This window comes from Gymnoscopelus braueri (assembly GCF_963280865.1).
Source record: "Gymnoscopelus braueri genome assembly, chromosome: 5".
NCBI classification, from domain to species: Eukaryota; Metazoa; Chordata; class Actinopteri; order Myctophiformes; family Myctophidae; genus Gymnoscopelus; species Gymnoscopelus braueri.
Genome location: NC_137606.1, coordinates 960,293 through 988,071, shown reverse-complemented (window position 1 = coordinate 988,071; position 27,779 = coordinate 960,293). Strand labels below are relative to the sequence as shown.

The 27,779-nt window shown below is 39.4% G+C and overlaps 1 protein-coding gene across 1 annotated transcript; it reads left to right on the top strand.

The window, feature by feature from the left end:
- LOC308085679 (uncharacterized protein) lies at positions 1-26,512 on the top strand. The gene is made up of 7 exons (XM_080428932.1): positions 1-18; positions 8,674-8,755; positions 9,039-9,125; positions 9,705-9,770; positions 20,008-20,607; positions 20,954-22,189; positions 22,662-26,512. Exons 2-7 carry the CDS (start codon positions 8,683-8,685, stop codon positions 24,014-24,016), a joined length of 3,417 nt encoding a protein of 1,138 aa, XP_080285058.1. The 5' UTR covers positions 1-18; positions 8,674-8,682; the 3' UTR covers positions 24,017-26,512.
- The last annotated feature ends 1,267 nt before the right edge of the window (positions 26,513-27,779 follow it).

Sequence of the window (27,779 nt, the reverse complement as noted above, 5' to 3'; positions counted from 1 at the left end):
AGCAGGAACAATCTGTTGGTGAGTAAAGACAATTAACTGAACAAAATATCTTTTAATAGACATACTGTACATGTTTGATCAATAATAGTAATCACCCAAGGAGAAAATTGGGAATGTTATTTGTTGTTCTAATTAATCTTTTATTGATATTCTTAACTAACAGTAAAGTTATTTCACTTCTTCCTAAAATTCTTTAAAAAAAAGACATTTTTACATTCGTTTTAGATATTTTTTGGGAACGTATTTTTAAGGTTTTATGATGCAATGTATAAACTGTGTGTGCATGCATGTATTTTAAGATTTTATGATGCAATGTATACACTGCATGTGCATGCATTTGTGCGAGCAAGCGAGAGAGCATGCGTGTGTGAGAGAGAGAGAGAGAGAGAGAGAGAGAGAGAGAGAGAGAGAGAGAGAGAGAGAGAGAGAGAGAGAGAGAGAGAGAGAGAGAGAGAGAGACACACACACACACACACACACACAGACAGACAGACAGACAGACAGACAGACAGACAGACAGACAGACAGACAGACAGACAGACAGACAGACAGACAGACAGACAGACAGATAGACAGACAGACAGACAGACAGCAGAGGGCGTCATTTCAGAATAAACTAGAGGTGGTAATTAATGTATGCTGAATTAATGTACTATAGGCAATGAATTCCTGGTTGCAGACGAGACAGCATAATGTCTCTAACTTTAAAGCTGGTAGGAGAGATAACATCTTGATGCTTCACTAGATTCAGAACATTCCAAACACAGCACTGACAACATGTACTATAGGTCAAGGGTTCACAAACTGGGGGTCAGGGCCCCCAGGTGGGTCCCCAAATATTTTTTTGGGGGGGGTCCCCAGATGATTATCTTAATGTGCAACATTGTTTTCTCAGTAAACAAAGTGTATACAGGGTATCATCACATTTATAAAGTTACAATTTAATGACTTTTAAGACCTTTTTAATACCTCTAAAATAAAAAAAAACAAAAACAAATAATAAGACCATTACTACGTCAAAAGTAACCAACAATCCATACAAAAAAAACATTTCCTAAGAAAGTGGCAATTTTTTTTTTTTAAGTAGCCGATCTACAAGCTTACAACACCTTGCAATGCGAGGCGCTGTGAGCCTGTAGATTTTCCACAATATTTATCTGACAGATTAATTGAAATCCTTAGTTCTGATGATTTTCTTGTTTCTTTTTTCTGAAGTATTGTTTTATCTTGAGAGATTACCCCTCACCCCCAACACAGCTGAAGAGCCCTTGAGCAAGGCACTGAACTCTCAACTGCTCTAGTGGAGCTGCTTAGTGGCCAACAAGACTGTGGTTGTACTGGTCAGCTCCCAGTACAACAATATCAGACTGTGGTTGTACTGGTCAGCTCCCTAATGGTTGTGTGTGAATGTGAAGCAGGGTGTTGTTGAACAGAAAGTATTCATGCTCAGCTAACCTCCCCTGGGTAAATTAAATTAAGTTTATGTACTGTCTGTACGATCAAATAAGATGAGCTAAATATGTATGTATGTATGTATGTATGTATGTATGTATGTATGTATGTATGTATGTATGTATGTATGTATGTATGTATGTATGTATGTATGTATGTATGTATGTATGTATGTACTGTATGTATGTATGTATGTATGTATGTATGTATGTATGTATGTATGTATGTATGTATGTATTAATATTAATAATAATAATAACAAAATATTCATAAAATAAGGTATTGTATGATTTGAGCCACTGTGCTAATATGACTTTTTGGGGTTCACGTTCAAGCCAAGCCTGAGCATGATGTTTTTTCAACTACAAATAACTAAGTAACTTGGAAAGACACTAGTGGACAAACCACACATAATATGTTGACTTTTATCCTTAATGTCTTACTGCACCATGTTATGTTTACATTTATGACTGATTATTCAATCAATCAAGTAATCAAAAAAAAAAAAAAAACTAGACCTTAGCACAGAGAACTGAAAAAAAGGAACTGAATCTCAACTATTTGAAAATAGCAGATCTACAAGCTCACAACAACAACCCGTGGGACGCGTTGTGAGCTTGTAGATCTGCTATTTTCAAATAGTTTAATATGTGGTTGTGTGTGTGTGTGTGTGTGTGTGTGTGTGTGTGTGTGTGTGTGTGTGTGTGTGTGTGTGTGTGTGTGTGTGTGTGTGTGTGTGTGTGTGTGTGTGTGTGTGTATATATATACTGTGTGTATATATATATATATATATATATATATATATATATATATATATATATATATATATATATATATATATATATATATATATATATATATATATATATATACATATATATATATATATATATATATATATATATATAGTTGTTTAACCCTGTCTTCCACCCTGAGCCAGCCTAGGCTGGCAAAGTGAGTGGGAGAGAGGTGGGTCATGGGCCCCAGTCCGAAAAGTAGTCGAATCAGTTTGTTTTGGGAGGTTTGAAGCTTAGTCTTCAGTGACACTGAGGTGTTGGAGTACCAAGAGGAGCTAGCATAGTAAAAAGGGGGCTGAATCAGGGCCCCTGAGAGGGTCCTGAGTGCCTGAGGGTTGACAAAAGAGGAAACTCTGCCCATAAATCTGGTTCTCTGGTTTACTCCTTTGACCACCTTTGTTGCCATGCTTTCACCTGTCAGGTATTTGTCAAGAATACATCCCAAATAGGTCATCTCTTCTTTGCTAGTGATGATTGTGTCATCGACTTTGACCTTGAAGTCATTTACCTTCATTTTACTGAGGGAATGTTTGGTTCCAAATAGGATGGATTCAGTTTTCCCAAGGTGTAGTGACAGTTTGTTATCGGTAAGCCAGGTACGGATTTTTGAGAGTTCAGAGCTGAGAGCTTCCTCGACTTGCAACTTGTCCTCACCCGAGATCAGGAGTGCCGAGTCATCAGCGAACAGGAACAGTTTGCAGTTACAGGCAGCATTCATGTCGTTAATGTATAGAAGAAACAGTAACGGCCCTAGAATGCTGCCTTGAGGAACCCCGCAGCTCACCGGGAGGGATGAGGACATGGTTTCGTTGATGTCAACCACTTGTTCTCTACCCTCCAAGTAAGATCTCATCAACATGCATGTTGTGTTGACAGACCTCTAGTGTTACTGGCTTTTAAAGGTGCTTGTTGAACTGCGTGCACTGCTGTATAGGAACATTACATGTTATTTATGCATTCACTATTTGTCATTATCATTTCATGGTTTTGGGTCAGTTTGGAAGCCATTCCCTTCCTAAATTATTACTGTATGTTGATGTATGTACTGTATGAAGAAGATACCTGTAATTATGGCCCAGTGTCTAACAGGGTCATACAGAAACACAACACGTACCATAACAACACAAACACACAGGTTGGGACAAGACAAGTCATTTGTGATAGGAGAGGAATGTACAGCGGTTGGCAGAGAGTGACTCAGATTCTCCCTGCAGAGTGAGAGAAGCTGTGTGCACAATGATGCAGTAGAGCAGTCTGTTAACCCTATTAATGATTGATTTAATTAATGCTGAAATGAAACGTGACTATACTATACACAACTACAGTATAATGAGCGGTACGCAGTATTTTAAGATTGTATTTGTTTCATCAGCAAGAACTACAACTATAACTTGAGCTTTAGTGTAAATATGATTCATAGCCGATCGTTATGCTCAGGAATGTAGACATGGTGGCTGTTTGTTGTGTGTATGTGGTTGTCAACCACAGATATAGTCTATGCTACTATAGAAGTATACAAAGGGCCCTCAGGTGGTGCAGTGGTAAAGTACTGCCCACCACCCCGGAGGTTTTAGGTTAAAATCCACCATGATTGCGAACGCAGCGGAAGGAGGCGCGCACAAGTGGAGCTTACTATGACACTGTGCTCGGCTTGTGTGTCTCTCTGCGTCTCTGTGTGCAGTATTGTGTGCACTGCCTGTGTGCAGCCAAGTAAATGTCCAATATAGACGTACCATACATCAAATGAAAGGTCTTTGAAAACTGAACACACCTGTCAAGGTTGCGCTTAAGCCCGCCCCTTCCCCCGGAAGCCACGCCCCGGAGAAGGCTCCTAAAAACTCCCCATTGAAACCCCATGTTAAATGAAAAGTGCCCGAATCGCTCCAAAACTTTTTCTACGTGGGGGGTCTACGAACAAATACATCAGCCTCGGATTTTGGCTCCGCCCCCCGGAAGTGGGTGAAACAGGCACTTCAAACACTTTGTTGAATTGTTCAAAAACATTCAAAGTAATTTTTTTGTGAATTTGTATTTTTCTAAGATGCTCCCTTTAACGCAGATTTTTTTTGTATTTTTTATATATTTTTTTATTGGTTACTTTTTTTTTATATTTCTTTTTCATTATTATAATTTCTTTTGGCGTTCGCTTCCCGCTTTTGCGCGTCTTACTTGTATATCTGGCTTTGTCAAGGGTCTATATGAACACTACTGGACCATGTTTGGTCCAGTTGTGTTCATATAATGAACACAGGAATGACCCTGGCGGCTGGCAGCATATCAATGTGTGTTACTTCTTTAGTAAGTTGCTACAGTTTGTTCAACTACAACTAACTAAGTAACTTGGAAAGACAATTGCAGACAAACCACACATGTGTTGACTTTTATCCTTAATGTCTTACTGTACCACATGCTGTTTACATTTATGACTGATTATTAAATCAATCAATGAGAAAAAAAACAACAACTAGGCCTTAGCAGACCTGAGAAAAATAAATAACGATCTGAAATCTCAACAATTTGAAAATAGCAGATCTACAAGCTCACAACAACAACAACAACCCGGTGGGACGCGTTGTGAGCTTGTAGATCTGCTATTTTCAAATAGCTGACGTATATATGGGGTTAAAGTGATTAAACTGCCTTTCGATGCTATATTGACATTTTGCTGGGGACCCCCTGGAACCCCCTCAAGGACCACTGGAGTCTCAGTCCCCATTTTGTAATCACTGTTCTAAGGTATAATTATGCTGTTTGGTCCAAATATCTCAAAACTAATGGCTGGATTGGCATTGAAGGCATCATTATTTTAAAGTTCTAACAATGTTGTCTAAAAGTGTTACGTTTCCCTATAAACCATTCATTCATAGATGTGCAATAATAGGTCATGACCCTATTTTATGTTTATTAAGATTGTATATGCAGGGTTATTAATGTATTTACAAAAAGGGAAAATAAAATAACATGGAAAAGGAAGCTCCTTGATTCATAAAAACACATAATGGTGCTAAGCAGACTAATCTTCAGACAAAACTCTACATACATGTTGTGTTGCATGTTGTGTTGACAGCCTTCTAGTGTTACTGGCTTTTAAAGGTGCTTGTTGAACCGTGCACTGCTGTATAGGAACATTACATGTTATTTCTGCATTCACTATTTTTCATATTATTTTACAGTTTTGGGTCAGTTTGGAAGCCATTACCTCAATTATTACTGCATTTTGATATCTATAATTATGGCCCAGTTTCTAACAGGGTCATACAGACACACAACACGTACCATAAGGACACAAACACACAGGTTGGGACAAGACAAGTCATTTGTCACGATAGGAGAGGAATGCACAGCAGTTGGTAGAGAGTGACTATGACCTCAGATACTCCCTGCAGAGTCTTAAGTGTGAGAGAAGCTGTTAACTCTGTTAAATAATGAATTGATGCTGAAATGAAACGTGACGTGCACAACTATAATGTGTTGTACGCAGTATTTAAAAATTGTATTTGTCTCATCAGCAAGAACTACAACTATAACTCCTGCTTTAGTGTAAATATGATTCATAGCCGATCGTTATGCTCAGGAATGTAGACATGGTGGATGTGTGGTGTGTGTATGTGATTGTCAGACACAAATATAGTCTATGATAACCTATGGAACATTATGTAGGGGCACTCAGTGGTAAAGTGCTGCCCACCGCCTCTGCGGTTGTGGGTTCAAATCCGCCATGATACATCCGACTTTGTCAAGTGTGTATATGAATGAACATGTTTGGTCCAGTTGTGTTCATATAATTATACCCTGGACCCTGGCAGCATATCAATGTGTGTTACTTCTTTAGTAAGTTGCTACAGTTTTTTCAACTACAACTAACTAAGTAACTTGGAAAGACACTTGAGGACAAACCACACGTAATGTGTTGACTTTTATCCTTAATGTCTTACTGTACACGCTTTTTACATTTATGACTGATTATTCAATCAATCAATCAATCAATCAATCAATCAATCAATCAATCAAAGAAAAAACAACAACAACATAGACCTTAGCATACAGAGAACTGGGAAAAATAAATAAGGAACTGAAATCTCAACAATTTGAAAATAGCAGATCTACAAGCTCACAACAACCCGGTGGGACGCGTTGTGAGCTTGTTTGGTTCTGGTAGGAGACACAAACAAAAATGTTTGTGTCTCCTACTGGAACCACTGCCGGTCATCAAATTATTGTCTTAAGAATGAGACAAAAACTAAAACATATCCATGAATTCAAGTCTCCATGGGGTGACTGAACCATAGAAAAAAAGTCATTTCGGGGGTGAACTATCCCTTTAACTTTCCCTATAAACCATTCATTAATAGATGTGCAATAACAGGTCATGAGCCTATTCTATGTTTATTGAGATTGTATATGCAGGATTATTACTGTATTTACAAAAAGGGAAAATAAAATGTAATAAAATAACATGGTAAAGGAATCTCCTTGAATTCATAAAAACACATAATAGTGCTATATATAAGATTATAGACTATAATCCTCAGACAGAACTCTACATGCATGTGTTGACAGCCTTCTAGTGTTACTGGCTTGTAAGGTGCTTGAACCGTGCCCTGCTTTATAGGAACATTACATGATATTTCTTTATTCAGGGAGCTTCCTTTTTCATATTCTTTTACAGTTTTGGGTCAGTTTGGAAGCCATTCCCTACCTCAATTATTAATGCATTTTGAAACAAGATGAATGTGAAGATATCTGTAATCATGGCCCAGTTTCTATCAGGGTCATACAAACACACAGGTTGGGACAAGACAAGTCATTTGTGGGAATAGGAGAGGAATGTACAGCGGTTGGTAGAGAGTGACTATGACCTCAGATTCTCCCTGCAGAGTATTAACACATTCGGTGCCAGAGTTTTATTTAAAAAGTGTACGTTGAGTGCCAGAGATCTCACCGTTTGTAACGCTACGCTGTTTACAGCTGTAGACAACACGGCACGCACCCAAATGTAAACAATATATGCGTGCACGATAGTGGATGGTCCTGGCTAACGCCTGGAACAATAACATCTCTCACGCGAGTCACCATGGCGGAGTGATCTCAGATCGAAAATGAGTGTTTTTCCCCACTGTAAAAAGTTATGGAAATATGGAGTATTTTTTGCAAGGAGATACAGTAGAATGGGAGCGGACGGAGCCAGGTTTTCTGGCACGGTGATCCATCTGTCCCTTCCTTCTCAGAGTCACCGTGGGTGATTCCAGAGCTGCGCAAGCCCCCCCCCCCCCCTTGTGGAAAAAAACGAAAAGAACAGAAAGATTGACTTCACGGAGAATCCCGGTTTTGGCACTCAACATCACTTTTTGCAAAACCGGGAATTCCCGGTTTTCGCACCCAATGTGTTAAGTGTGACAGAGCAGCTGTGAGCACAATAATGCAGAGGAGTCTGTTAACCCTATTTATGAATGAATTGATGCTGAAATGAAACGTGACGTACACAACTATAATGTGCAGTATGCAATATTTTTGGATTGTATTTGTCTCATCAGCAAGAACTAGTGTAAATATGATTCATAGCCAATCGTTATGCTCAGGAATGTAGACATGGTGGATGTGTGTTGTGCGTATGTGATTGTCAGACACAAATATTGTCTATGGTAACCTATAGAACTATAATAGAGGGGTGCTCAGGTGGTAAAGTGCTTTTCCATGTTGTGGACACCAATCCACCATGATATATCTGGCTTTGTCAAGTATATGAATGAACACTATTACTACTATTGAACACAGGAATGACCCTGGCAGCATATCAATGTGTGTTACTTCTTTAGTAAGTTGCTACAGTTTTTTCAACTACAACTAACTAAGTAAATTGGAAAAACACTTGTGGACAAACCATACATAATGTGTTGACTTTTATACTTAATGTCTTACTGTACCACATGTTGTTTACATTTATGACAATCAATCAATAAAAATAAACAAAAAAACAACAACTAGGCCTTAGCAGGCAGAGAACTGAGAAAAATAAATAAGAAACTGAAATCTCAACAATTTGAAAATAGCAGATCTACAAGCTCACAACAACAACCCGGTGGGACGTGTTGTGAGCTTGTAGATCTGCTATTTTCAAATAGCTGATGTATATGGGGTTAAAGTGGTTTCTCTCTCTCTCTCTCTCTCTCTCTCTCTCTCTCTCTCTCTCTCTCTCTCTCTCTCTCTCTCTCTCTCTCTCTCTCTCTCTCTCTCTCTCTCTCTCTCTCTCTCTCTCTCTCTCTCTCTCTCTCTCTCATATATATATATTGTATTATTGTTGTATACATTTGTTGTTACTTTTAATGAATATATTATTGAGCTGTCATGAACACATTAAGAAGGCAAAACTAAGTGTTTAAGCCATGTGGTGTTAAAAAATATTTTTCCCCCAACAAACCAGCAGTGTGACATTATGGCTGGCTCAGAATACTTCAAGCAACTTGATGTACAACAACATGAACAAGAATCCATGTTGGAGAAACCTGGTGAGTGCAGTCAAACATTACCTCATCTAAGTTAACTTCCAGTGAATATCAATGTTGTACTTCGATCTATTTGGTGGAAACAAAGCATCACATTTGAAAGAATAATGTTCTCAAGGTCTCAAAGTCCAGGCCAGTCCACAGCAATGCATCTCCTTGCAACCATTATCCCCAATGGCAGTTGCAAGGAGTTGCATTGGTGTGGACTGGCCTCAAATGTTAAGTTGTTCAGAGATAGGGGAAGAACCACTGCATGTCAGGAATCAATCTTTATCTTTTTATTTAGGAACTTCATCACAGATAGAGAGACATCTGGCGTCCGGCCAAGTGATCCCTTCTACAAGTGATACACAGAGTCACACAAGAACAGTTGGTCAGTCCTTATATGGTTGTTTTACTAGCTGACTAAACATACAGAAGACACACACACACACACACACACACACACACACACACACACACACACACACACACACACACACACACACACACACACACACACACACACACACACACACACACACACACACACACACTACTTTTTGCGGTAACTAATAACGTAACTAGTTACCTTTTCCCATTCAGTAACGGCGTTATAGTTACTGTGATTTAGATGGGTGCGTTACTGCGTTACATTATGTGTTCCAACTGCACTGTTTCCTCCTGCGGAGCTGCCTGCCTCTCATCTAACATACAGGCAGGCAGCATGCAGCAGTGTGTGTGTTGCTGTCAGAGCAAGAAGGTTTTCTTAACTTTCAGTGTTTCATAGAAAGAGCAGCTGGTGCTACAGTAGCCTGAAAACCAGACACATCTGTCAAGAGTTAAATCAATTACTCTCCTGATGCAGGAATTAACTGAGATTGAATGCATTGAAAAGAGATACATTACATGGGTTGTGATTTTGAATTATTGAATGTATAACTGTATTTTTCTTATGTTTATATTGTTACAGACGGCCAGGCTCCTGTGAATCCTCAGAAATGGCCCAGCTCCAGCAGCATGGACTTGCCTCCCAACAGTGAGTAAAACTGAATCAGAACAGTTTTGGTGTTTTATTTGCAAAGCTTTCTTGGTACAGTATGTTTGCAACATCTACAGGAATATCTGAGGTTACCACTCAGCCTATATTTGTAATCATTTAATCTGATACAGCTGAGCACTTGATATCACAAAATATAGTTGTGAGTTTGTAAAGCTATGCTCAAACTACAGGATGTAATAATCATTAAAGGTAGGGTAAGTGATTTGCAATTATTCAAATAATTGCAAAATGGGTCTATGTTCTGATAGTGCTCGTTACTATAGAGTGTCCTGTCCATATAAGGAGTCTCCATGTCTCTCCAGCTCTTTATAAAACAGAAAATGCATTTTCGTTTCAGTTTCAGTTTCATTTCCAATTTTATCCAATCAGGATAGAGAACTCAATCAGGATATAGATTAAACAAGTGAAATTGGAAGTGATGACACTAAGAAATGAGCAGGCAAAATTTGAACAGGAACACTATAAAAATGAAGCTTAAAAATGGGTACTTTCTCCTGATTGGCTGAGATTTTGACACCTACCAGAAAATGTATTTTCTGTTTATTAAAGAGCTGGAGAGACGGGGAGACTCCTGTTACTGAACAAACACTCTATAGCAATGATTACTATCAGAATATAGTGCTTTAACCTTTTAACAAAATACTTTTTGTTTTAACCCAAAAATATCACTTACCCTACCTTTAACTCTCTCTCTCTCAGTGCCAAGAGTATGTTCATAAAGTACTCCCCCAGTGCCAGCAATTTGCGTTTTTTATTTTATTTTATTTTGTAATTTTTCATTCAAATAAATGATCTGATTGGGTTTTTAAACCCATAATACAGTTCTACCAGTAGAGAGCAACAAATCGACACATTGATGACCTCGCTGGCTCACTCGCCCCCTCCCAAACAGGCTCACGTCACATCCGGTCATAACCGGATGTTGACATTTTCGACAATCGTTGATCGGGCTAAATTACGATGCGATACACGACTTGACACATGACTGATCGTCACCCAGACCAAAGAGAGTAGACGTGGACCTCTCCGTTCGTTTTTTATACCGTGTGAAAAAACGTGACTTTCACTATTCTGGCCGAAAATGACCGCGGGAAAAAAAATGAGAACCGGAAACGGAATCTGCGTCATGAAACCGGAACCCAATGAGTCTGAAGGACTCAGGAAGCGAAAGTGATCATGAAAAATAAATAAATAGCGCGACCACAGTCAAAAGTAAAAACTCGGGATTTCTCGTGCTGGCACGGAGGGTACTCGGGAAAAACTTGGGATATCTCGGGGCGTGGCACTGAGAGAGTTAACATAACATCTTACGATCACATTGTAACAGTTTGTCAAGATGTCTTTCATAAAATCCTGTGGTCCTGTGGCAGGGGGCTGAGATTGCACGATTCCTTCAGATTAGTTTGCATAACTCAGAAGACTGTGTTGATTATACGGAACATTAAAAACAATCAATACACACCCTTTTGGTAACACTTTCTATGAAGGTTGCCTCTATAATGCTTTATAAGCTCATTTATAATGCATTATAATGCCCTTATAAGGCATTATAATTCTCGTTATAAATGTTTATAATCATGTATAACGACTTATAACCACATTTATAACGTATTGTAACTGCTGGTCATAATGCGTTATTATGCTCAGTGGAACAGCACATTATAACTACCCTAACTTAGTCAGTTGTAAACGCTCATAGAGAAGTGCTGTAATGTGTCATAATGCATTATAACCAAACATTTATTAAATAGAATAATGTCTTATAAACATCAATAATATGCTATAACATGACTTTGAGACCTTTAAGTAAAGTGGCCACATATTCATGCGTTATTAGACATTGTATCATGCTATAATACCCTATAGCATGACACAGTGACCTTTATGTAAAGTGGAAACATTCTTTAATGGTTATTAGCACTTGTATCATACTATAATACCCTATAGCACGACGTAGTGACCTTTAAGTAAAGTGGAAACATTCTTTAATGGACATTAGCACTTGTATCATACTATAATACCCTATAGCATAACGTAGTGACCTTTAAGTAAAGTGACAACATTCTTTATAAGTCATTAGCATTTGTATCATATTATAATACTCTATAGCTTGATGTAGAGAGAAGGAATGAGTCCATATCAGTGTGTTTTGAGTTTGTTCATTTTACTGGACGTTATGGAACTGCAACAAGACAGTTAAACACATAAAAAATGAATTTAAGGCACATTTCTTCATCACATTATCATAACAGGATGCATTGGCTTTCTTTTTGATTGATAGCCATACTGTAACTGGACATAAACAGAATAATACATAACATAAATAACATTTAAACAAAAAAATGTTTTACAAAAATATAACATAAAAACATGACACCAAATAGTTCTGTTGTTTCCAAAATAGTATTACTATTACAGTGGGGTAGAGTTCATTAATTAATCACAACACAGTCACACAGTAGCAGCTTGGGGCCTCTGCAGTCACTACTTCAGTGCAAGTTAGCTTTAGCTGCTAAGCTAAGATGCTAAGCTAAGCTGCTCAGCATGGAGGACAATACTACAAAACAAACATTGTGGAGACAAATGGCCAACTTTCCCACCATTAAAATACCCCCTCGTCATATGCTACTTTATGTGTCTAAGTTTAGTTTACCCACTTTATGATATATCATCTACAACAAGAAGGTTAAACACAAACAATGAAGAAGGTTAAACACAACAATTCTGTCCAGTCGTCATCACATTGCATAACAGGATGTTATGTTATTGTCCTCTTTGACTGACAGAATACTGTAGCACGCAATGGAGTGTAATGCCCCCTTGTGGCGTGGTGGAGCTATTGCTCTGTATGTGTTGTTGCTATACAAGTTCATTGTAGATGTCATGGTATTAGAAAGTTAAATAGTTTCAAAGAAGGAGTTCACGTATAAGTGTATTTCTTTTCTGTCATATTGTTGTAATGTTAGTCTATTTACTTAATAGTCACTGTGTTCCATTCCTGCAAAAGACAACCCATACAGAGCAATAGCTCCACCGCTCCACAAGGGGGCATTGCACTCGAGTGAGCGCTACAGGATTATGTCAGTCAAAGAGGACAATAACATAACATCCTGTTATGCAATGTGATGAAGACTGGACAGAAACGTGCCTTAATTCATTGTTTAATTATGTGTTTAACTATCTGGTTGCAGGTGGGATATCATAAAGTGGGTAAACTTAGACACATAAAGTAGCATATGACCAGGGAGTATTTTGATGGTGGGAAAGTTGGCCATTTGTCTCCACAATGTTTGTAACTATGAACAAACTCAAAACACACTGATGTGGACTCATTCCTGTTCTCTACATCAAGCTATAGAGTATTATAATATGATACAAATGCTGATGACTTATAAAGAATGTTGTCACTTTACTTAAAGGTCACTACGTCATGCTATAGGGTATTATAGTATGATACAAGTGCTAATAACCATTAAAGAATGTTTCCACTTTACTTAAAGGTCACTCTGTCGTGCTATAGGGTATTATAGTATGATACAATGTCTAATAACGCATGAATATGTGGCCACTTTACTTAAAGGTCTCAAAGTCATGTTATAGCACATTATTGATGTTTATAAGACATTATTCCATTTAATAAACATTTGGTTATATTGCGTTATGACACATTACAGCACTTCTCTATGAGCCTTTACAACTGACTAAGTTAGGGTAGTTATAATGTGCTGTTCCACTGAGCATAATAATGCATTATGACCAGCAGTTATAATATGTTATAAATGTGGTTATAAGTCGTTATACATGATTATAAACATACATGATTATAAACATATATAACAAGCATTATAATGCCTTATAAGGGCATTATAATGCATTATAAATGAGCTTATAAAGCATTATAGAGGCGACCTTCATAGAAAGTGTTACCAAACTGTTTAATGACATGATCATGATAGCTTGTGATTGAAATGTCCTTGTCCCTAATGCTTGTGTCCTTGCCAGTCAAAGTTGCAGCTTTTTGCTGTGCATGTTCAATTAATTACCTTACTACTGTTTGCTACGGTCAGCATTATTGTCTCTGCCAGGCCGAAGGCGTGGCCAAGACTATGTTTTCGCCACTGTCCGACTGTCCATGTTTCCTTGCTTGCGTCGGTCGTTCGGTCTGTCTGTCTGTGAGCAGCTAATCTCCGGAACTGTTGGACCGATCGGTGAGAAACTTGAACACACACTCCCAGTAGGTCAAGAAAGAACCTCCACCCTGTCATTGTGGAATACAAGAAGACTCACTCCAAAACCAACTCACCCCAAATCAAAAAGGAAAACTCACCCGGGAGCTAGGAACACTCACCCCGGGGGGTGGGTAAACTCACCCCAGGACCTGAGAAAACTCACTCCGGAACACTCACCCCGGGGGTAGGAAAACTCACCCCGGGGGTAGGAAAACTCACCCCAGAAAAACTCAATGGTGTAAAGTACAGTGAGTTTTTGTTTTGTGGGTGGGTTTAACTTTTCCCCTCTACACCAAGTCTGTATGTTTAAAAAAGGCACATCTACCGGCTTGTGAGCTTTCCTTTTTCACAGAATGCTTTCATAATGAGACATGTTTAATCCATACTGGATTAAATTCTTTCTTTGAAGGTATAGAATTACCAAATTATGTCGTTCAATGATATTTTTGTGTTTAAAATATTGTCATCATTGTCCATGTAGACAGGAGGCAAGATTATATTGATTTCAGCAGAAAAGCCCAAAACTTGTAGAAACACTGCTCTAAATATCAGGTTTACACATAAGCTACAAGTTGCTGTTCACCATAACACAACACAAGAGGTCAAATGTAGGAATAGATCAGTTTATTTGACAAAAGAGGCAGTGTAAAACAACAGGTCAGAACACAGTTACTACGACATAACTGCATAGGAAAAAATGGCCAAAAGTGCCTATCTGAGCTGTTAAAATAATAGAGGAAAAAAAGCTTGTCAAAAATAGTAAAAAAGTTGCAGTGTGCTACTGTCCTTCAGACTATTCTTCAGGTGTCGGGTCGACCTGGCGGGGCGTGAAAGGAATCACAGAGTTGAGGTGGGATAACTTCCTCAGCAACTGGCTGATGGAAATCGTCTGGTTTTCATAGTCCTTCCATAACTGGAACAGGTTGCGCTGTGTCTTCTTCGTCGTTCGTCGTTGATAGCGTCGTAGCTGATTCGCTGAGAGAAGATGCAGCTCGATCCTGATCCAATCAGCTTGAGCGTACAACAATGCCACAAGCGTGTACAATGGCAGATGTGCTCGTCCTCCTGCTCCTTTATTGAGTTTATTGTGCCAGCCTTCTACGTCATTGTTGGTTCTGATGGCGCGGTTGTAGACACACCAGCTGGTTGGCTTTGAGTATTGCTGGCAGCCATTTATCCAGGTGTTTCGGATGTAGTCAACAATAGGTTTTAGCTCTTCTTTAAACTCTTCTGTGCCAGATGATGCGAGCCGATTGAAAGCTCCTTCGATCTCATCAACGGGCAGATATGGTAGAGCAAAGAGTTTCTTGATGAACCTGTTGACATCTGGTTTGGTTTTATATGCCACTATCAAGCCTTTTAGCTGGACTGCACGCATCACAGCTTGGGCCCAATGGAAAGAACAGCCGTGCATCGTGGCATTTGGAAACACTTTGGCAGCAGCTTCCCATATGGCTGGTTCGAAATCTGTCACCATGTCCATTTCCACATTGTCCAGGTGTGGAGCAATGTTCTTGATGGCCTTGAACACAGCAACGTAGTCACGCTTCCTCCTCCTTGACATTAGCACAAATACCAGAGGGACTTGCTTGACAACCATGTCATCTTCATCCATTAGAAATCCATGAAGGCTGAAAAGCTGCGTGAACGGTTTCTTCACAACCCGAAAAGTTCCATCCATGAACACTTGCTTCACAGATCGGAGAAGCTCACGTTGTTGTTGTGTGGCAAAGATTAGATGACGAGCTGTGTCCTTTGTGATATCTTGCAGCAGAAAACCTGGGACTATGTGACCCAACTGCAGCTCGAAGTCGGTCTCGGTTGGGTCTTCAGGCCTTCTTTTCTGTCTGGTTAGATTTGCCACCCTGGCCAGATTCCTTGGGTTGACAATACACAGCGAATCAGTGGGCATGTCCTCTCTCAAAACAGTCTCCACGATGACTGCAGCTGACTGGTGGACATTCTCCAGCCCAATCTTCTTAACTTTCATGTAGATCTGCACCTAGAGAATAGAATTTAATGTAAATTAGCATTTGATGCTAATTTACATTAACCCCATAACAGAAAATGCATAAGATACATCAAATAATATACTAATGCTGCTCATACCTTTTTTTCAAAGCCATCCTCTCCATTGTGATTGTGATCGTGAGGTCCTGGTGTGTAGTCATTCCCTGTTTGCTTCACTGTTGCAAGACATGTCAGATCCTTTCTTTTTACAGCGCAGCGATAATGCGTATGAGTAGGTCCGGATCTCTTCACAATGTAGCTGTAACCATCACTATCAACTAAGAGGGTGCCACCACGTTGCGTGCCTCCCTCGCACAAAGATCCGGCGTTTAGAACCAAAAATCAGACATCAGGCAGCTTTTTATACAGTTCTAATTTCCATTCCTTGTTTCTTGGCCCAAAACATCTCTTCTGCTTGTTGCCTCTCCTAAGCAGAGATTTCCAAGCAAATATTTGACCATGAAGGCCTGATTATTGTAGTCATGAAAATGGAGGAAACACATTGAATCAGATGGTGTTTGCCAGGGTTGTGTCCAAACTTTTGGCCTGTACCGTAATACATACATAGACATACATACATACATACATACATACATACATACATACATACATACATACATACATACATACATACATACATACATACATACATACATACATACATACATACATACATACATACATACATACATACATACATACATACATACATACATACATACATACATACACACACTCACTCTCTCTCACACTCACACACTCACTGTCTCTTTCTCTCTCTCTCTCTCTCTCTCACACACACACACACACACACACACACACACACACACACACACACACACACACACACACACACACACACACACACACACACACACACACACACACACACACACACACACACACACACACACACACACACACACACACACACAAAGAGTAAGGCATCAAAATGTACCAAAAGTAATATTTCTAAAAACTAAAGTTCTCAAACAATGCATGTGTGCAATGCAATGTTCTATAATGTTATCATTTATACCAGCAAAGTAGTAGGTAACTAAATATCCTAGGTAAAAATAGGGGAAAGTGTTTAATGCATGTTTTACAATAGTGAAATGTATATCTAATAGTAACTAAAGTTCAATAATGCTTACAATAGTGAAATGTATATCTAATAGTAACTAAAGTTCAATAATGCTTACCAAAAGCTTTTCTCACAAATGTGTTCACACAGAAAACAAAACATTATACCTGTGTTTTACCTTCACTGGAGTTTTTCTTCATTTTTCTTTGTTAAGGGCGCGCCCCCACCAAGAGTTGGCTGGCCGCTGATAAACGCAGGTTGTGCGCGGCCACAGTTTTTTGCAGCCAGCGGATTCTGTCACTCACTTTCAGGAGCCTACGCCTGCTGCCTTGAGCACCATGTTGCTTCCTGAGTCTTGAGACGGTCCGCCTTCGACTCACCCGATTGGACAGAGGGAGAAAATCAGCGCCTGCCTCCAGCAGTTTTATGCTTAGTCGCGGAGAGCAGATAAACGCAAGGTCTGCGCGAGAGGCGGAAAAATCTGCTCTTGCGTGAATCAACGCATTTGCATTGACAATGCATTGGCAGATTCTGCAAACAGCAGCCAGCCAACTCTTGGTGGGGGCGCGCCCTTAGTTAGTATTTGTTTGCATTATAAACACATTGATTATAAACACATTGGAATGTTCACTTTTCTGATGAAATCTACCTTGTATTTAAAGCACTTTAATTAGCTAAATGTAATTGAACAACATAATTTGACATTGGAATGTTCACTTTTCTGATGAAATCTACCTTGTATTTAAAACACTTTAATTAGCTAAATATAATTGAACAACATAATTTGGTAATTCTATACCTTCAAAGAAATAATTTTTCTTTTTTCTTTTTTTTTAAACCATTTATCACCATCACATTATGAAAGCATTCTGTGAAAATGGAAAGCTCACAAAGTTAAAAACCATTGGGGTGAGTTTTCCACAAAGTTAAAAACCATTGGGGTGAGTTTTCCGGAGTGAGTTTTCTCAGGTCCTGGGGTGAGTTTTCCTACCCCCCAAAATCTTGGGGGTGAGTTTTCCTATCCTGTGGGGTGAGTTTTCCGGAGTGAGTTTTCCTAGCAATGGGGTGAGTTGGTTTTGGAGTGAGTCTTCTTGATACCGTTACCTTTTCCCATTCAGTAACGGCGTTATAGTTACTGTGATTTAGATGGGTGCGTTACTGCGTTACATTATGTGTTCCAACTGCACTGTTTCCTCCTGCGGAGCTGCCTGCCTCTCATTTAACATACAGGCAGGCAGCATGCAGCAGGCTGGGTAGCGGTCCCTCTCACTCTAACATGGAAAAGTGAAAGTGAGGAGTGATGATTGGTTAACACGGGGTAAAATTTCAGGATAAGCCAATCAGAGACAGAGTTGGGCGGGTCTTGCCTACACACACACACACACACACACACACACACACACACACACACACACGCACACACACACACACACACACGCCCACCACCACCACCACCACCTCGCAGGCTCGCACACACTCATACACAGTCTTGGCGACAGCACAGAGCGCAGCATTAGTTTGCAGCTTGGATAACCATTATTTAGAATTTGTGGGGATAAGGGTCGCTAAAAACATTGCAGTGAAATGTAAACTGTGTGCAGGACAGAAAACATTGTCCACATCGAGTAACAGCAATGCTAATCTCCTGAATCACCTAAGTACATGGGGTTATAAAACTAGTCGCCAAAGAAGACCTCTCCATCTCCATCACCGGCAGTGACCCAGATAGCTACTCCACCTAAACAGCCAAAAAACACAGCATGTCACCCAGACTCAACTAAACAGATTGATTGCCATTTGCCAGGTATGTTGCTGAGGAGGACATGCTTCCTATCGCAATGGTTGAGTTTGTTGCCTTCAGAGAACTAGTCAGCAAAATAGCAGTGCAGAAAGACGTTTAATTGTTCCACTACATTTCATAATGACAATTGCTACAATGGTCTTGGCATAAGTGTGAGAGAGGGTTTTTTTCTTTTAAAATTAAATTTAAAAAAAAGTTTTAGTCAGTTAAATGAAGTCCACTCACATCTATGCAAATGACATCAAATTCATTCAAACTGATAACTGACTGGGGAGGGAGTGTGGGAGATATGGTGGGTTATTGCTCTAGACTCTCTAGAGTCTAATGATCATTACATCCTGATGTGAAAGAAAATGTTTCTAAAGAAGAAACAAATAAACGTTATGTATAGCCTATCAAAACATTTGGAAATAATATATTTTTTTGGAATTTATTTTATATCTTTTTTCTACTTTAAAAAAAAAGTAAAGTAACTAGTTACAAGTTACTTTCATAATTTAGTAACTAGTAAAGTAGTTACATTTTTTGGAGCAGTAACTATAACTATAACTAGACAACTTGCCCAACACTGCTCCTACAGATAGTGTCCAAACATCACGCAAATCGGTACACAGCATCTCTATAGTCATGTGATCAAGACGGATCTGTCCGATTCTTCATATTCCAGCCTGATTGTCTTGCAAAGTTTGCAGCAACACCCCGTTTTGAACAAAATGCCTCAAATCATGACGGATTGCCCTTTTAATACAGGCTAGAACTGGGTTGGCAGGGTGCCGAAAAACAACAAAAAGGCTGCTCTGTCTGTCTAGGCCTCTCTTCCATACACTGTGTAACCATAATCTCTCTCCCGGTTCCTTGTTTGCACTCGCAGGCTTTTTTCCACCAACCAACTTTCCCCATTGTTTTACCTCCCCTCTCAGCCTGACCTATAACTGCTTATAACCCCCCCCCCCCCAGTCTGTCATTATGACTTATTCCTTATTATTGTAGCAGGGTGGCTACAGTATGTACATTACTACATTTAGGCTTAATATCAAGAACAATTAGTTTAAACCTGTATTAATGTTTAATGGAGTGTTTGTATTTCAGTGTCTGAGCTGAGGGTTGTTCTGTTGGGGAATAACCAGTCAGAAAGGAATGCAGTTGGAAACCTCCTACTGGGAACGACTGTGTTCAATGAACATGAAGCTCTTAATGACTGTAGGGTAGAATGTGGTCAAATGTATCACATACCGATTGTGGTCATCAACACTCCAGACCTGCTAGATCCCAACATCTCACAAATGGAAGTGTCACAGAAGATCAAGCCAGATGATGTGTTTCTACTGGTGCTTCAACCTGAAGACTTCACTGAAGAACAAAGAGTCAAGTTGCATAAAGTTCTTGAAGACTTGAGCGAGCGCTCATTTCATCACTCTTTTGTGTTAGTGTCAACACCCAGAGAGCAACATGAAGGTGACATGTCAAACTACAAACTGCAGCATCCTCAACTATATGAAATGATCAGAAAATGTAGGTACAGACATTTACAGCAGAAGAACCTTGAATTCCGAGAACTGTTCACACGATTGGTTCAAGTTACTAAGGAGAACAGTGTCCACTGCGATGTCTCTGATACCTATAGTTACACCAGCACTGAAGACGGCCAGACAAGTGAAGCTGGGAGCTTGGATTCTTTAACAGTTGCTGGTAAGTGTAGAAAAGCATTGATATGACAATGTATTTGTTACATAATTACTGCAAATAATTCTATAACATAATATATGTAACTTTTAAAAGCATTTTCAGAATGCAATACATTTCTAAAAACAAACAAGTTAGTTATATATAGTATATATATATATACACACACACACACACACACACACACACACACACACACACACACACACACACACACACACACACACACACACACACACACACACACACACACACACACACACACACACACACACACACACACACACTTAAACTATAATAAAGGGTTAGGAGACGCTTATTTATAAAAAAAATGTATTTCTTTTTTTGGTAGATTCTGGAATCAGGATAGTGCTTCTTGGGAAAACTGAGTCAAAACTTAAACAAATCACAGGCAAACACGAGGACAACAAGACAACACTTGGTAACTTAATCAGAGGAAAAAGTGAGGACAAAAAGACAACAGGTGGTAAATTACTAAGTTTCACACTAAGCAAGCACAAGGACTGTGTGGATCGGAAGTGGAATGAAAGGTCTATCAGAGTAGTGAAAACCCAAGGCCTCTTCACTCAATCCGTTGAAGCAGCGAGACGGAAAATGGAGAAGTGTCTATCTCGTTGTTCTCCTGGACCAAATGTGATCCTGCTGTTATTGAAGCCTTCTGATTTCAAGGAAGAAGACAGACGCAGACTGAAGTTCATCATGCATTTGCTTCATCAAGACGCCTTTAACCACTCAATGGTTGTCACAACACACGAGGGACATGAAGCAAACAAATATGTAAAAGAGACCATTCAAGACTGTGGAGGAAGACTTTACAGGATGACTGATGGTGACCGTCAATCCCTGATGGAGAAGATTGAGAAGATTGTGGATGATAACAGAGGGAAAAGCCTCACTATGATACCAAAGTCCAACCCTCCTCTGAACCTGGTGCTGTGTGGCAGAAGAGGACCTGAGAAGACTTCGGCAGCCAACGCCATTCTGGGTCAAACCCGCACCCCATGGTCTCGTTCTTTTACAGATGGTTTGAAGAGACAGGCGGAGGTGTCTGGGCGCTGGGTGACCCTGGTGGACCTGCCTGCCTTGTGTGAAACATCTAAGGAGGAATTTATGAACAATGCATGGAGATGTGTCTCTCTCTGTGATCCTGAGGGCGTCCATGCCTTCCTGCTGGCCGTTCCTCTGGGTTCTCTCACCGACAAACACATAGAAGAGTTCCAGAGCATCCAGGATGTATTCACCTCTGAGGTCAATGACCTCACCATGGTTCTGCATACTGTAGAGTCTGATTCAACCACTTCCACAGACAAAGGAACAAACATCCAGGAGCTTTGTCAAAGCTTAGGAATCCGATCCATTGACTTTAACAGCAAGCAAGTTCCTGAGTTGTTGGATGCTGTAGCGAAGATGAGATCCCTGGAGGGTAGACCACTCTGCTTCACAAGAGACATGTTGTTCAAGGCCCAGATAGAAAAGAACATAAAACAAGCCAAATTCATCACCAAGCAAGACAACCTCATAACCAAGCAACAGGCAGAGCTTGACGAGTTGAAAAAAAAGAGCAATGGTGAGTATTTAATTTGTTGGCAATTATTGATAATTATATTAATCTGTTGAAAACACCTAAATGTTTTGCTTTAAAGCTTTAAATATTTTTAAAGATGTTTGACAAATCCTACTACTATAATTGAAATGACCTCCAAAAGTATGGACTCCACTTGCCCCAAAACTTGCCACAGACTGTTGATCAGTGCTCTGGCTAATACTTAGGCTTCTTTCCCGCCTTCAATGTACTTATATTGTACAGTTTATATAAAACTACTACTAAAACTACTTTTATCTTTGGCCGCAGCAACTTTTTGATCGGGCCTAGATGTGAGGGCCGCGAAGCGGCCCAAACCTCTAGTCACATTAAAACAAACTTCCACTGTTCCATTTAATCTTGACTTGATATCAATGGTAGGCTACTGTACTGGGAAGATAAAGGACAATTTAAAATATGTATTTTAATTCGAATTCAATATCTCTTGATATTTCAGGTGATGATGACAATCAGAGCAGAGATTGCCTCAGGATGGTGCTGGTAGGGAAGACAGGCAATGGGAAAAGTGCCTCAGGAAACACTATTCTGGGTCAAAAGAAATTTGAATCCAAATCCAGTCAAATGTCTGTTACCAAGTGTTGCCAAAAAGAACGTGGTGAGGTAGAAGGCTGTCCTGTTTTTGTAGTCGATACACCTGGTTTGTTTGATACAACTCTGTCCGAGGAAGAGGTTTATCACGAGATGACTAAATGCATCAGTCAGCTGGCCCCGGGGCCTCATGTGTTCCTGTTGGTGGTTCAAATTGGCCGACTCACAGAAGAAGATCACAAGTCATTGAAGCTGATCCAGGAAGCCTTTGGAAAGAATTCCAAGAATTTCGCCATCATTCTTTTCACAGGAGGAGACTCATTGGAGGAAGATGAACTGTCCATTGAGGACTACATCAAAAAGGAGTGTGATGATTCATTTAAGAATCTGATTGCTGACTGTGGAGGAAGGTACCACGTCTTCAACAACCGTGATAAAAACAACCCTAAACAAGTCAGTGATCTGCTGGCGAAGGTTGAGAAGATGGTGAAGGAGAATGGTGAAAGCTATTACACCGCAGAGATGTTCCAGGAGGCTGAAAAAGCCGTTAAAGCAGAAATGGAGAAGATTTTAAAAGAGAAGGACGATGAGATGAAGAAAAAGATGGAGGACCTGAAAACCAAACATGAAGAAGAAATAGAAACAATGAAAGCAAGGATGGAAGAGCAGAACACTCAAATTGAAAAGGAGAGATTGAAAAGACTGGAACTACTTCAAGAAAAGGAGGATTCTATTAATAAAGTGCTGCAGGCAAGAGATAATGAACGTGAAAAAAGAGAAAAGGAGGACAACATCAGGAAGGAAGAAGAGGACAATGAACGAAAGAAGTGGAAAGAACAACTTGACACCTTGGCGAGAGAGAAACAAACAGGATCAGAACAAAAGGAACAGCTGAGAGAAGACATGAGAATTCAGCAAGAGTCTTGGGAGAAAGAAAGAAAAGGATGGTGGGATAAAAGACACCAGGAAGATGAAGATAAAATAAAAGAAGAAGAGATGAAATTAAAAAGTCTTCGGGAAGAGCTTGACAATGAAAAAGAAAAGCATGAAAAGAAAAGAAAAGAAGAAGATGAACAGAGACGACAAGAAGAAGAAAAGGAACGAGAGAAATTTAAGAAAGAATGTGAAAGTATGACAAAGAAGTTCATAGATGACGCCAGAAAACAAGCGGAAGAGGATTTCAATGTATTCAAGACAGAATACAAGAATAAATTAGACGCAGAAAAGAAGAAGTGGTCTTGGAACCGGTGTGTCATCTCCTGAGATCATTATGTACAACAAACATTTAAAAAGCATTCATATAAACAATATGTGTAACTGATTATAATATACTCAGTCAATCACATGGTTTGATTGTACATTAAGTACATTTGACATTACCAACAGTTGTTTTGCTGTCTGTAATGCATTTTATTGGATTTTATGGTAACTTAATGGTCACAGTGTCCTGACAAACACGTAAAACTATCTGGTTAATTAGTATTATCATGATTATGTAACACTATCTGATTAATTAGTCAAACTTTGTGTTGATTATGTAAAGCTCACAATGTGTTTCAATGAGACGCGTTGTGAGCTTGTTTATTTTTCATCTGCAATCCACACCTTTAGTGTGATCTCCTTGTTATGACCCTTGGGTCAGATATATTCCTCTGTAGTGTCTCTTGCCCTCTGCATGTCTTTTCTCTCTCATTTGTATGGCTGGTTGAGTAGTGATGAGTGTCTGATTAACTACCATGGTGACTGAGTAGTGATGAGTGTCTGATTAACTACCATGGTGACTGAGTAGTGATGAGTGTCTGATTAACCACCATGGTGACTGAGTAGTGATGAGTGTCTGATTAACCACCATGGTGACTGAGTAGTGATGAGTGTCTGATTAACTACCATGGTGGTTGAGTAGTGATGTGTCTGATTAACTACCATGGTGGTTGAGTAGTGATGTGTCTGATTAACTACCATGGTGGTTGAGTAGTGATGAGTGGTTGAGTGGTTAAATAACTACTAGATGGACTCGGATGGTGATCGTCTCCAGTGACCATGCTGTTGACCATGAAGCTGCTGTCACCAGTCCTCACACATCTCTCCTATTGACTGTGACATCTTTATTGATTATTAACATAACATAACCTATGTCCTTTCTTATCTATGTATTATTATTAACATAGCCTATGTCCTTTATTATCTATGTATTATTGATTATTGTTAACTATGTGTCAGATACAGTAGTGATGTCTCCAAACACCATCAGTCTCTTTATGATGTTGATATAATTTCCATGGATAAAGTTATGGATAATTACTTACTGTCTTGGTAGTGTAGGGGTGGGTGACCTTTTATTTGTTATCTGTTTGTTCTGTTTTTATTAGCTTATTCTAGGGCTTTCACCAACTAGTTTTTTTTTTTTGCATTGTTTTAATGACATTACTAATATCTCCTGCCTTTACATTTATCAAAAGGGGGTCAAAAGTATAACCCCCTTTTGAGGATCCTTGGAGACGCTGCTGTGCCAGAGGCGCTTCCCTTAAAACGGCATAAAAATAAAGGCAGGAGGATAATAATAATGCCATTTAATAGATCGACTAGTCGACTGCACTGGGTCAAATTAGTCGACCAGTAAAAGTCTGTAGACGTGAAAGCCCTCGCTTATACTAGGTAAGATACTTGTATTTTCAGTTTTCTTCATGTTAGGTAAGAATAGGATTTTAGTTTTTGTATTTAGTAGTTTATGGTCATGGTCCCACCCTGAGGTAATAATGTCCTCCTGCTTTGTTACACATATAAAATAAATCCTTTTGGGTTTTAAACTGGTGTGGACTGGATGTGAGCTTGTAGATCTGCTATCCAGTGTGGACTGGCTGTGTTTGGTACTGGCAAGGAGGGAGTCCATTGTTTAAGTCAGTCGTTCTCATAGTGGGGTCCGGGGACCCCCAGGGGCAGGCGCGTACGGTGGGTTCTAACGTGGACCGGGCAAGATTCTTAATGACTCCCCCCTTCCCCCCGGCCCCCCACCCACTGCGTCGCGGGCATGTACGCGCGCGAAGTGCGCGCAATTTTTTTGCTTAATTAATTCATTAAATGACCATAAAACAACATTAACAACACTCTACCCATCCCTCAGTGTGTTCCATCCTCAAATGTTTTACTTAAGTAAAAGTATCAAGGGTTAGAAAACTTTTTTTTCACATTTGAAAACTTGTGAAATGGGACCTTCTGCATAATGAGTAGCCTACTTTTACTTTTGGTACTTTAAATACATTTTGCAATACTTTTCTACTTTTACTCAAGTACATTTTGAATACCTTACTTTTACTTGTAACAGAGTATTTTTACATCGCAGAATTGATACTTTTGTTTAAGTAAAAAATTTGAGTACTTTTTCCACCACTTGTATTCAGTGCATGCAGTGACTGTTAGTGCACACAGGACGAGGGAGTCGAGGGACACAGCATAGCGACCCTTCATTTCAATAAGGGCAGACGGCAGAGCCAAAACCTGCAGAACATGTTTAGCACAGCCACAGAGATCACAACTTGTTTATTAGAGGCAAGCATGTCTGGCTGGGGCCGCTTGACAATGGGAACGGTGGGGTGGGCGGAGGCTGCGGAGCTACTGCGCCGGTAGAGGAAAAAAAAGACGATATTTTTTTTATATATATAGGCCTATAAAAAAATAGGGGAGCAGAGTTTTCCAGACCGGGCCATGGCCCCATTGGCCTCTATGACGGTACGCCCTTGCCCAGGGGTCCTTGAGGGGGGTCCAATGAGTCCCCAGGAAAATGTTAATTCCCACAGAATACTAAACGACAATTATAGAGTTAACTCATTTATTATAGAGTTATTATAGAGTTAACACATTTATTATAGAGTTAACACATTTCCACAAGCACACCACCATTATTATTATTATTATTATTATTATTATTATTATTATTATTATTATTACCCTTATTATTATTATTATCACCCTTATTATTATTATTATTATTAGTAGTAGTAGTAGTAGTAGTACTAGTAGTAGTAGTGGTATTATTATTATTATTATTATTATTACTATTATTATTATTATTATTATTATTATTATTATTATTGTTATCATTAAATAGCATAATATTATCAATAATAATAATGGCATAATAATAATAATAACAATGATAACGATAATAATAATAATAATAATAATAATAATAATAATAATAATAATAATAATAATAATAATAATAATAATAATAATAATAATAATAATAATATATATTAATAATAAAATAGCATGATGGGGGGTCCGTGTTTCTAAGTGGGTGTGTTTCTAAGTGGGGGTGTTTCTAAGTGGCTGTGTTTCTAAGTGGGGGTGTTTCTAAGTAGGGGTGTTTCTAAGTGGCGGTGTTTCTAAGTGGGGGTGTTTCTAAGTGGGAGTGTTTCTAAGTGGGGACGTGTCCCTCCAAAATAGGACCGTCATTTTTATGGCGGCCCCTTGGACTTTTGGTATTTTGCTGAGTGGCCCCTGAGCCATCTTAAGTTGAGTAGCCCTGGGCTAGATCATAGATATAGAAACCTAGATACCTCATTGGCCTCTGCAGTTCATTGTAACGACTTGTCTCTCAATACAAGGCTCTTCCGGGGGCTGTTTGACTACTGACCAATCACATCACGTTAACTACTGGCCAATCACAGCGCGTCTAACTGACTAGTTGCTGTGCGGCTGCCTCTTAAGAAAAGACCCACCCCACCTGCCTCTGATTGGCCTACCGAACGCCCCCTTCTGTGACGCACACGGAAGTTTCCAGCTTGCCCCCGGAAGCATAGAGGAAGCGGAAGTGCGTCTGAGATGCCGACGCTTCAGAGCCAGAGGAGGCGTCTACCTTTATATGTCTATGGGCTAGATGGCTCAAGGGGGCGTCCCAAGCGTAGTTCAACCGCGGCCATCTTGCGACGGTCATTCATAACATTATGTCTATGGTGCATATACTTTGAAATAACCATAGCGTGCTCAATTTTCATCCGATTTTCAAACGGTTTGGTGTGTTGTA